This window comes from Calidris pugnax, unplaced genomic scaffold, assembly GCF_001431845.1.
Source record: "Calidris pugnax isolate Ruff unplaced genomic scaffold, ASM143184v1 scaffold407, whole genome shotgun sequence".
Taxonomy (NCBI): domain Eukaryota; kingdom Metazoa; phylum Chordata; class Aves; order Charadriiformes; family Scolopacidae; genus Calidris; species Calidris pugnax.
Window position 1 is genome coordinate 1,504,354 of NW_015091179.1, and position 12,790 is coordinate 1,517,143.

The 12,790-nt window shown below is 38.7% G+C and overlaps 1 protein-coding gene across 1 annotated transcript; it reads left to right on the forward strand.

Annotated features, from left to right (window-relative positions):
* Positions 1–19: 19 nt before the first annotated feature.
* LOC106898272 (inter-alpha-trypsin inhibitor heavy chain H3-like) lies at positions 20–12,786 on the forward strand (the record flags this gene model as incomplete). The annotated part of the gene is made up of 12 exons (XM_014959409.1): positions 20–240; positions 4,016–4,039; positions 5,189–5,355; positions 6,397–6,501; positions 6,927–7,089; positions 7,964–8,074; positions 8,706–8,831; positions 9,381–9,497; positions 10,682–10,850; positions 11,175–11,300; positions 11,548–11,729; positions 12,778–12,786. Coding segments are annotated over exons 1-12 (1,389 nt in total), but the record flags the coding sequence as incomplete, so codon positions are not given.
* Between the last annotated feature and the right edge of the window lie 4 nt (positions 12,787–12,790).

The window sequence follows — 12,790 nt, forward strand, 5'->3', positions numbered from 1 at the left end:
TATGCAAATTCAAAATTCAGTATTTGAGTTTTCCCAAATGCCTAATGTTTAATCCAACTTTTCACACTGGGTTATTTATTAACACTCAGTAAACAAAGAATTATATATTTATATGAGTTGTTCAGATTGGAATCTTACTTTTTTTCGAAAATGGAAAACCATCTATTGCTTTGTATTTTATTTTTGATTCCTGCTTTTGCATCATCAGACTTTTTGGTAACACACATCAGAAACATCAAGGTAAGTAATCGAGCATGTATGGGGCTCCCATTCCTCATAGATTAACTTCCTGCCATTTATCAACATTTATCAGAGAGTTCATACAGTGCTGCCACCAGGAGCCTCTGTGTTCTCTGTTACTAGTGAACACAAGATCAGACCTGGGACACAGGCTAGTTTGCCTCTTAGCCTCAATTTTGAATCAGCTCTGAAGAAACTCTCCTCTTTCTCTTTTTAAAAGCATCACTTTCCTCTGTTTTCTCTGTCATCACCACATACTGGTAAAATGTTTTAGTGGTCATATATTTAAATGTGTGAAACAATCAGTGCTGCCAGGGAACTGACTTTAGCACCTGTAAAGCAGTGCAAGGTATCAGTGAAAAGATGCCTCCAAGAAGCAGAAAAGAGAGATATAACATGGCATCCAGATAAATATGGCCTCTATCCAAGTGACACGGTAGGATTTTTCTCAAAAGCTTTGCATGTGAGCATAACATGAAATAGACCTCTGTCCCTCAAAGGGGCCATTCTTGCTTTGGCTGCATCTCTGCATAAGATGTTCTGCCTGCCTCTTCCTGACGTTCTGCCCTATTTTCTTCAGTTAAGTCACTGGCCGCTACTCCTCATCTCCATAAATTATTTCCCTCTCTCTCAGTAGTTACATACTATTACAGAGGGCAAATCTCTTTGGGGAGCATTGTAGGTTAGTGGGTAGAATAGGACAAAGCAATTTACAGCCAATTTCTGTTGATTTATGGTCTTTGGACTTTTTCTTTGAAAATCAGGATAACATATCTCACTTTTTAAAATCAGCTTGAGATTTATTGCTGCAAATTGGAGATGCCCCGGATTATTTAACCATTATGTAGCCCAGATATGATGTAGCTTTTTCCTCCTGATTACCATACTATCTGTTGTTCTCTGTATGTCTTGCAATGCTAAAGCCATTCTACATGGAAAATAGCCAAATCTCAGTGTAGTGCTCCATCTGTACATGCAGAACACTACAAAAAAGATGGTTGATTCTCCCAGTTTTGTTATATGCTTTATGCAAATATAGTTTGATTGAAATGGAGGAGATTGCTGTGTAGTGTGAGGGTATCAGACCCCATCCCTGTCTTATCTCATTTGAGCAAGCAGTGTGCCAGTGAGGAGTGATGAGGCATGGCTGGAAGTCTGTCTGGCTGGTGACCTTCAAGCTGTCAAAGCTGCTTTTAAAGCCATGGTCAGGTAAACACAAATGGCAGGCTCCATTCTGCTGAAAATTGAACAAAAATCCAAATCGGAGATCCCCACGTGCACTTGTACACCTCATTCCTAGGCGTGCAGCTACTAAGGGTGGGGAAGTTTTTTCTAGATTAAAACCTATCCCTAGAAATACACAGTCAAAGCATTCATAGTACGGGTAGCGATGATACAGCCTTCCTTTTACAGCCCTCTCATTTTGGCAGCAGTGAGACTCCTACATAGCTCACGAGAAAGTTTAGTTTTCATAGCTAAACTGCATTATCATCTCTTCTCTGTGATTTTCAATTACCATCACTTGATATGATGTTGCTGTAGATCTGGAAATAATTTTCACGCCTTATTTTTTCCTGTGTAGTACTTAGGGATAAAAGCAAATACCTCATTCAGTGTTGTGAATTCCCAGAGGTCACTTCAAGTTGACGGCACAGTCTTTGCTGAATTGTTTAGTCGTGCTGTGGTTTAGTTTCCCAAGCTGTAAAATCAGGCCTTCTTTCAGCAAGTACTGTAACAGGAGCCCTCTTTTCCCTTCCTATTTTCTTGGGAGTTCAAATTTCCTTTTTCCTGTGCTTTTCCTCTCCAATTTCTACACATTTTTTTTGCACCTATATGCTTTGCTGTGGCCACAGCGAAAACAGTATTAAACAAAAGCAGCATTTGTTACTTTTTTGCAACAACAAAAAAACCAGTAATTGGTACAAGTGGCAAATATGTAGAAACACTACAGAAACATTTTATCAAGTAACTGTAATTACAAAGGTAGAGGATATTAAAACTCAATTTGGTCTGGAAGTACATACCATATTTTTTAATGGGACGCTATCACTTTCTCCCCACATAACTTAAAATGACCTTGATGTTAGTGAGGTCTCTGGCTACCTCCAAGTGAATCATCAAGAATAAAAACAAAACAAAACAAAACCCACAGAATCAGAGTCATCTAATCCACTGCCCCGGGCAAATCAGGGTCAGCTGCAGCAGAAAGCCGAGGACAATGTCCAGCTGGGCTTGAGTATTGAAGATCAGACGAAGTACAAAGCAACTAATACTTTTCACCTGGAGATTTTTTTGTATTTTCTTTTTCAATGAAAACGGCAGAGTACTCCCCAAATTACTTACAGAATCAGAAAAGAAGTCTTTCATAACTACTGTAGAACCCATAATTCTGATAAAAAATGGGCACGACAGCAATTCTGTGAAAGTTAAATGCAGGTAAAGTATCTTTTAATTTAGGAAGCAGTGGTCAGAATTTCACAATTTCTAACTGAAGAACTCATTTTTGTAGGTTTTTTTTTGTATTCTTAAACTGCTTGGTAATTCCACTTTAAGGAAAAGTTTGTACCAAACAAAATGACATTTCTGTGACTTCCCACTTTTTGTTTCCCAGGGTCTATACTTCAGTTAATGTTTTGTAAAGGGAAAATGATTAGCTGTAACGAGAGTATAGATACAGGAAAGATAATTTCAGTTTTGCAAAGGAAGGATTTGAATTGGTGTGTACTCTACACAGACATTAAAAAAGCCCACATAGGTTTGTGAGGCAGGAGACACGTACACACCGAAATCATGTGTGTGGCAGTAACGGTTTGAAAGATGAACCTAGAGAAATGTACACACACTTTTTGTGTGTACTTATATTAGTTGAGAAGCCTCCCCCCTAAAAGCCTTGCATTACCATAGATTTAATACAGTGTCTTGAAAAAACCTCCAAAATAGATAAAAATAACCCTCTGCATCTCAGTTTCCAACCTGTAAAGCTCCTAAATGTGAAAGGTAACAAAAGCCATAAATGTACCTGAGATGTATATCTGTTTTGATAGTTAATTGTGTCTTTACCCCTGTATTTGGTGGAGCAGGTAAACACGCTTGCACAAATTGTGACCCGTGAGGCTCTCAGAGCCAAAAGAGATAAGGGATTTGCAGCCGAGCTTACGGGAATTGAGTTACACAAGCTGTTATTTTAATATTGTTCAGTATGTTTGAGGCCTGTTCTCTCTTTCAGAAGAGAGCACATGATATTTTTGTAGAGCTTCTGATATTTGCACCTACTCTGGGAGCAAATATGCCAAAAAAACCCGTAACAGCTTTTTTTTTTTTTCCCTCCAAGCAGCCTTCCATAGTGACGGCCTCTCCTCCCTGTAGGCCTGCTGAGTTACCATCTTACCCATCCATGTTAGAATGAGAGGCTGTTGGGCTGAAACAGGAACAAAATACAAAATCAGCAACATTCAAAGTTTAACTTCTTTTTCAAACCCACAGTATTTGAGATGCATTAACATCAGATGAAAACCAAAAGATTCACCAAAACTGGGAATGCTATAAGCAGAATATAAGCATACCTTCCTCAGATGCCTTACTTGCTCTTCCCTCAAATTTACTTCAGTTTACTAATGAGGACCTTTTTCAAGCCTTCCTTCTCTCAACCAGCATTTTTTGACTTGGAAGGAGAAGACAGCTACATAGATACTAAGTGATTTATTTCTAAATGCACTAAATGCAGCTTTCCTACCTCAGTCATGATTTTTTTTTCCTTGTGTTTTTTTCTTTACAGAAGCGAAATGTCGATAACGACTTGGTGAGTAAAACTTGGTTTTGGTCGGGCTACTAAGATTTATAGTGACAAGAATATTCTTGCTGTGTTCACAACATGTTTCTGTGAGTCCAATCTGAGTAAATGGATATTTCTGAGCGTGTGTGACGAGGGGAGTAGGCCAGGGTTGCTGGCTTTAGGCAGCAGGACTAACTAGGCAGTTCCTTTCCAAGCTCTGATGGAAACTCCTGGACAAGGAAAGAGAATGAACAAATTATTTTTAACCTTGTATTTGAATAAATACCAAAGTTGTTTGAAGTCAGTTCTGTATCTCTAACAATCATCCACCCTGTGCTAGTTTTATTTTTACTTTTATTTTATGGCATAGTTATTTCTAAGGAAGGCAAGAGACCTCATCTCTGATGCCAATTCCACTTGGCTCCTGGACTCCACTTCAGCAATGCTTAAATGCTTTGATTGTTTGAGGACCTTAATCAACCGTCCAGAGATCAAGCTAACCATAAAAACACTAAGATTCTTTCCTGTGCTGGTTTTGCTGCAAGAAGCAGACCTTGTTGTGGAGTTGTCTAAGGAGTGACATCTGTTGTTACCTATGCTCTCACATAGTTTCCAGCATCCTTATAGCTGAGCATTCAAACAAAATAGGCATTGCCTTACCCATTTCCTTGTTTAAAGAAAAATGAGCCCCAGTTGCGAGGAAGTTGAGAATAATTTATAATGGAATTTGAGCCATCTGGAATTGTTTAGGTCTATTTTTAAACAAACTACTCTAGGAGTCATTCACTCAGCTGATAATCACAGCCACTAATACAGTGAGGCAGCAGTAAGTTGTTGTGCTCTTAGATAATCATAAACAAAAGTCACAATCTCAGTAGAGAAAAAACCTGATTCTTATAATGGCAGTGTCTTTGCTGTGGAAGTAGTATTTTGTTAAAGAGGCTACAGTTATAAGGCGTGGAACAGCAGTGGGATGGCAGTGTGATATATATCCACGGAAACACAGCTGTGCTCCAGTTCTTATGATTAGATTTTTCCTGTTTTGCTTTGGAGTGATAAAATACCCTGCCTTGGTTTCTTTTTAAAAATGTGATTATGGCCAATTAACACAGACATCAGTGTAACAGCTAGCTCTTTTTTTCTTTTTTTTTATTTTTTTTATTTTTCGATCTACAGGTTGTCAATGGGATAGAAATCTATAGCATGAAAATTGATAGTAAAGTAACTTCCCGATTTGCCCACAATGTCATCACCAGTCGAGCTGTCAATCGTGGAAATGTGCCCAAAGAAGTCTTCTTTGATGTTGAACTCCCTAAGACAGCCTTCATTACCAACTTCAGCATGTGTGTAATCTTTACAATACTGTTAGAGAAGACTAAAAACCCACGGAAATGCAACTGGGAGAAACTGAACCCAAATGTTCATTTTTACTTTGCCATTTTGACAGATTTCTAAGTGCCTCCTGGGTAATTTTCTGGTACAATTAACTTAACATGCAAGATACATGGAGAAAGGCAAACATTGGTACATCTACAGAAAAGATGACTGATTTTCAATTATTTCTATTCATCAACATGGACCTTAAGGAATGGGGGATCATCTCTGGAGATCCATTCACCTTTTCAGAAATACTTCGTATTTACTCTGGTATTATCAAACCAGAAGAAGTTCCATTACTTAATTTCCCTGATGGCATTATAGCTTAATTTATCTTTTCCTTTAAAAATCATATTTGAATGAAAGGCAGGCAATAAAATTATTCCTTTACATTTTTACCGTTAGTTGCAATAATACACAATTCTCACACCATTATGAGGTTTAATTCAGTTTAAACACATCCATCTCTGCTTATCACATTATGCCTGTTTTATTTTCAATGAAAAGAAACAGTAGCTTTTAGGGCACGACTACTCATAATGCACACTAGAACTTTTTCGACAGGAGGAGATGGAACCCCTCTGAGAAATGCCTGTTCAATGGTGTGAGGAGCCTCAGGATGAAATATTCACTGTAGACAGCTACATTTGGGCAGATGAGTCTCAACCAGAGAGTCACCTTGCCATTATATGAGATAAGATGGTCAAGCTGCTGCAGTGTAGGAATATGGCAGTTTGAAGTAGTGTTACTGTCACCCCAGTTTTGATCTAATTCATTTTCAAAGTAAAAATTGGTTTAGGTTCTCTTAAGATAGTAGGCACAAAGCTCTTCGTTCCTGCTAAGTTCACCGAGAAGACTAACTTCAGTGCAAATGCTCAAATCTTGGCAATATCAGATTCCTTACAGTGCTTTTTAGCAAACCAATCAATACACAGAGAATTGCCTACAGTAACTTTTCATGTATCGGTGCAAATCACTCAGCTAAACTAGGACTTTTTCATCTGCAGGACAATTGATGGTGTCACTTATCCTGGAACTATAAAGGAAAAAGAAGTGGCAAAAAAGCAATATGAGAAGGCTGTTTCAAAGGGACAGACTGCTGGTCTTGTCAAGTAAGAACGATGCCTTGTGTGGCTTCCACACCATCATCTCATAGCAAGTCATGAGGTTGCCAAGACTTTGTTCTGGCATATTTCTGAAGTGTTTTTTTCTTTACAGGACCATAAAACAATCATTAAGTTAGAGTTATTGTAGTGTAAATTATAAAAAGAAAATAGAACTTCTGATTACGCAGGCAGTATCTACAATTATAGAAAGACTGTTTCTGCAACTTTCACTGACTTTGTATGACTGGTTCCTGGGATTAAGCTCAGTGGGAAACTTGAATAAAGTCTACAGTTTGAATATGATTTTAGCAATAGACCAAAATTCCCATCCTTGTTTTACTCCGTTTTGAAAATCATACTCCACCAACCCCAAACAGTAAGTACTGAGAAAGAGGATAAAGGTATTATTTTTCTTACCCACTTAAATGCAGAGCTTCAGGAAGAAAAACAGAAAAATTCACTGTTTCAGTCAACATTGCAGCAGCCAGTAAAGTCACTTTTGAACTCACATATGAGGAACTGCTGAAGAGACAGTTTGGAAAATATGAGATGTTCATCAAAGTAAAACCGAAGCAGCTTGTCAAAGATTTTGAGGTAAACTGTATCAAATTAGTCTATAATGTAAGAAATGGTGAAATTCTGTAAATCTGTTGACAGCAGAGTGCCATGGTCATTGCCATTGCATCACAGGTGAGCTAGAGCCCATGGTAATATTTCTAATGGCTCACATGGGGAGTCCACACCAGTATGCTTTAGTGCGGGTTTTTATTTGTAAACCTGACAAATTGGCTCAGTGACTAAGCCTCCAAAAGAAAGGATGTATGAAAACCTGAAAAAGCCATTACGATGTCTTGGGGTAAAATAAAATACTAGTTGCTTTTATAAATGCCTTTATAGCATAAACTATACCTTTCTCACACCAACATGAAACTACCTCATCTTAAATTACAGTGATATGTATCTTGCATTCTAGAATACCATAGCTTTTTGTGTGCCAAAACTTGTCTTTAATCACTCTTTTCTGCCTAAAACCTAGCTCTATGGAAAAAGTTTTCTCCTTTATATGCCCAGAAAATGTGTGTAAAAATCCTTACAAAACTCAGCATCTATAAGAGTTTATGCAGCATTATTTTAAATGCACTATGACAGAAGGCATACTGAAATATAGGTTGAAGTTGGGCACTCAAGGACTTGAGTACTTGAAAATTTTACAAAATTTTACCGACATTTTACAAAATTCCAGTGTCTGGCTTTCAAACAAGTTATATTCCTATTAAGGTCCATTTGTTTCTAGCTTTGTTTTAAACTTCATATATAATTATAAGTTGATCAATATATATATATCAATATATATTGATATAAGTGATTGATATACATCAATATATAATTGATATAAATTGTATATATTGATATAAGTTGACATATTGTGGGGTTATCAATGACAATGAATTTTCAATTAATATTTCAGATTGAAGTAAATATCTTTGAGCCCCAGGGTATCGCTGACCTGGAAGCGGAAGGAACATTCATCACCAATGATCTACAAAATATCATAAAGAAAACTTTTTCAGACAAAAAGGTACTATGACTACTGCATTCATAATTTATTTATTACAGTTATCATTCTGAAATAATAGTGTCAGTGCAAAAGTGCTGTAGTGGCTAGCAATGGAAATGAGAGAAGAAAATGCAGTAAAGGTTTGTCTGTGCAAATGAGCTCTAAATCCCAAGCAAGCAAGTTGAAGGCCATCTCCATACAGCTGAGAAGCCACGTAGCTGTTAGCATGGTATGGTACCCAAACCAGTAGGCCTTGTCCCACAGCAGCAGCTGCAAACCTGGCTACCAATAGGACTATTTCTTACAGAACTGAGTCAGCAACAAGTAGTTTTCTCATGTATGGAGGTGGCAGAACTCCTAAGACACAGGCTGCCCGACAGGCAAAGGTGTCATTCAGAGCGGAGAGCTGAACCAAGGAAGATGGGGAAATGAATATATGAAGCAAGTTCTAGTTAGCAGCCTTCACGTACCAGTTACCTATCAGTAAGTACATGAATACATATAGATAGAAGCTAATACCTAATCTGATAATAGAGATTATTCTCATGTCTATTAATATAACTAATATAGTTTTACAAAAATGCAAACTTTGTGTTCTGTGGAAAATTTTCAGCTAATAAGGTTGAGATCTAATGAAGGCTTTTCTTTTCAGGGGCACATCTCTTTTAAGCCAACTCTTGATCAGCAGCGAACCTGTGCAAATTGCTCACAGTCTCTCTTGGATGGGGATTTTATTGTAAAGTATGATGTGAAGAGAACAACTCCAGATAACTTGCAGGTAAATCTGACAGCTGGAAACTTTGAACTGTTGAACAGCTTAAGCTTGCATAGGAAAGGTCTGGGAGCAGCAAGGGCCAGCGGGTCCCTAAAGGACAGGCCCCTGAGTGTGACAGCACAGGGGCTCCGCCAGCCACCAGCCCGTTCCCCACAGTACCTGAGCAAGGAAGACCCAGAGATGGTTGTCACATTCAGCTGAGAGTTCAGGTCATCAGGCAAGTTTGCAGTCATGAGGCAGCCCAAGATCAAGGTGGGAAGTCAGTCTGCAGGGTGGGATCCAAACAGGTGGAGTCCATGGACAGGAGCAGGTCTGGCTGTGATACAGCTGGAGACAGTCGTTCTTCCAGTGTAGCTCAGGCAGGACTTGTGCTTAAATGAAGCTCCTGGGCTGATGGAGAGAGGTGAGACTGGTCAGGGCCATTAAAGCCTATTAATCCACTTACAAGCTAGACACTAAATGGAAGTAATTTCGTCTTTATCCATTCTATCTTTATAATATACAAAATTTTTGTGGGTTTTTTGGTTTGTTTGTTTAAATTTTATTTTTCAGATTGTCAATGGCTACTTTGTACACTTCTTTGCACCAACAAATCTTCCAAAGTTGCCCAAGAATGTTATTTTTGTAATAGATATTAGTGGCTCAATGGCTGGAAGAGAAATAGTGCAGGTGAGTTATGACATTACTATAAAGTCCAAACAGAAAAGCCTCTGTTGTGATGGAAGGGACGTGGTGGCTTATAGTGCATATGTGCTGCTTAAGCTATACCAAGTGGTTTTATCCTGTGACCTCTCTAATGCTCGGTACCATAAGTACTGGTTTGAAGTTTTACTGTAGAACAAAATTCTATACATTTAGGTTATATTTACTTGCTTATCACAGAATGATACATGGTTGGAAGGGACCTCTGGAGATCATCTAGTCCAACCCCCTGCCAAAGCAGGGCCTCCTAAAGGAGATTGCAAAGCAATGTGTCCAGGTGGGTTTTGAATGTCTCCAGAGACAGAGACTCCACCACCTCTCTGGACAGCCTGTTCCAGGGCTCTGCCACCCTCAAAGTGAAAAAGTTCCTCCTCGTCTTTAGATGGAACTTCTTATGTACAAGTTTGTGCCCATTTCCTCTTGTTCTATTATTGGGCACCACTGAAAAAAGACTGGCCCCGTCCTCTTGACACCCATCCTTTAAGTATTTATAGGCGTTGATCAGATCCCCCCTCAGCCTTCTCTTCTCCAGACTAAAAAGACCCAAGTCCCTCAGCCTTTCCTCAGAAGAGAGATGTTCCAGGCCCCTCATCATCTTTGTAGCCCTCTGCTGTACCCTCTTCAACATGTAAACGTTACTAGTTCAAAACTCTTAATATCAACATTTCCTGAGAGCTCTGTCATGTGCACTGGACAGTTCCAAAATTAAAATGTTCATGCAGCACTTTGTGCATTCTCTATATTGTTCATTCTGTATCCCCTGGGAAGCAGCAGCTCTTCTTATAGTGAGGACTCCTCATTCTGAGCTAATGCTCAGAATTTTCAGGTTTTGGTGCTGCATCAAAATATCTGTGCTTGCTTGCATATGAGCTTCTCCACCAACCTAGAGCCACCCGTTTCCCATCGCTCTCACCTTGCGGTCCCAGCTTCCCGCAGTGTCAGCAACGGTCCATGATGGAGACCTGACTTTCCTCTTGGCTGCAAGGATTTACCAGATGTGATTGCAACTGGCTGACTTCACTGGAGTTACTCTGAAGTACACACTGTGTAAAAGTTAAAAATACCCAAATGCTGAGAGATGACTCGTGAAATTTGTAAGCACCTATTTTGGTGAATGTTGAACCATACATTTAAATCTCTTTGTCTTAGAGACAAGAGAAGCACTTCTAAAAATCTTAGATGACATCAAAGAAGATGACTTCTTCAATTTCATACTGTTTGGTAGTGAAGTACATACCTGGAGAGAAACATTAATCAAGGCCACTCCTGAGAATTTGGATGAAGCAAGGAAGTTTGTTCAGGGCATTGACACTGAAGGCAGTAAGTACTTTACTGGACTTGCCAATAGGTCATTGCTTAAGTTAATTTATCAATTCAGTCTGTGAGCACAATGCTACAGCTTTTTTTAAAATTTATTTTATTACTGATGAGACACTCCTAAAGTTTAGATTTACTGAGAACGTGACATCTACTTTTCCTTATGTTTTTGAAGTCCAAGTACTTTTCTGTCTAAGCATCCCCCTGCTTGCAAACCCAAATCTTTCATTTTCATATTTTATGAGATCTCATCAGATTGCAGAGGAAAAAATGGCCCTTTACTTTGACTGTCTGTGCTGGAACCTAATTTCTATGCCTGCCTTGCAGTGACGAATTTACACGGTGGTATAATGAGGGGAATTGATATGCTGAATGCTGCTCACGAAGGAAACCTTGTGCCCAAGAGAAGCGCTTCTATAATTATCACGTTAACAGATGGCCAACCAAACGTAGGTGAGTTTGCGTTGGATGGAATAATAAGAGTGAATTAGCTACTAAAAAACCGCTCAGTTAAAATTGGCCTCCATCTTTGACTTCCAGATGTTTTCATTATTTAAGTGTTACTATGACAGCACCATACTATTAAAACAAGTTTTTGATAATGCCTCCTAAGAGATCTGAACATGACCAGCCACATTTCATTTTGTGGTAATTTTATATATATATGAAGAAAACTCAAATCTTTTCTGGTTTGATGCAGGCGTATCAAATACTGAGGACATTCAGGCACATGTAAAAAAAGCCATAGAAGGAAAATATCCCTTATACAATCTTGGTTTTGGCTATGGCGTTGACTACAGCTTCTTGGAGAAGATGGCACTGGAGAATAAAGGATTGGCCCGTCGGATTTATCCTGACTCTGATGCAGCTTTACAGCTTCAGGTACCGTAATCACCACTTAAATTAGGTGAGATACGCATTAATTCATATAACCATACAGACATTCCTGTTTTGAAGTAGTAATCTGGTACTGAGATACTCAAGAGTCTGCTGTAATCAGAGTATCAACTGCATTTAATTTTCCCCTTCCCTTATATAAGCAGAAAGTGGAAGGAGAGTAAAAGGGAGATAGTGTGGAGTATGGAAGAGGGTTCAAAACTTGTCATAGGGTGACACAAGTCACGGTTCTGAAGGACACTTCTGTGTGCAGCAAAACTACTGCAATTGTATCTCCCACATCTCACAGATCATGTAGCTAATGTCATGTCAAGGGAAAAAAAGGCTGACAGAGCATAAAGGCTCTAGATGACAGGCAATACAGAGTTGATCTTTTTTAGTTCTCCCATTCCAATAGCAGCCATTCAAAAAACTCACCAAAGAATTTAGATACTGGATTTCATTGCAAGCTCTGCCAAAATCAAATACCTAGTCTCCTTTGGCTTATGTTGTCAGTTCTATCAAATGGAGGGGAGCTTGGGGTCCCTCTTGATTAACATTGATGGAACTCATCATCCACAGCATGTTCTCAGGTATTTTTCCTTTCTTTCCGTGAGAATGAAGTATGCCCTTTCTCATTTCCATTATTTATAGATTTGTACTCTGAGATTTAACTGAATATTTAAATGTTTATTCTAGAATACGCTTTTAGTTTTCATTGCTGAAATGGCAGGATATTTCTGGGTGTAGGTCCAGGTCCACCTACGGGTCCCTCTTGATTAACATTGATGGAACTCATCATCCACAGCATGTTCTCAGGTATTTTTCCTTTCTTTCCGTGAGAATGAAGTATGCCCTTTCTCATTTCCATTATTTATAGATTTGTACTCTGAGATTTAACTGAATATTTAAATGTTTATTCTAGAATACGCTTTTAGTTTTCATTGCTGAAATGGCAGGATATTTCTGGGTGTAGGTCCAGGTCCACCTACGAATTAAAGAAACAATGTTAGTTTAATGTGGTTTTTTTGGTTTTTTTTTCCCTGTCCTGTAGGGGTTTTATGATG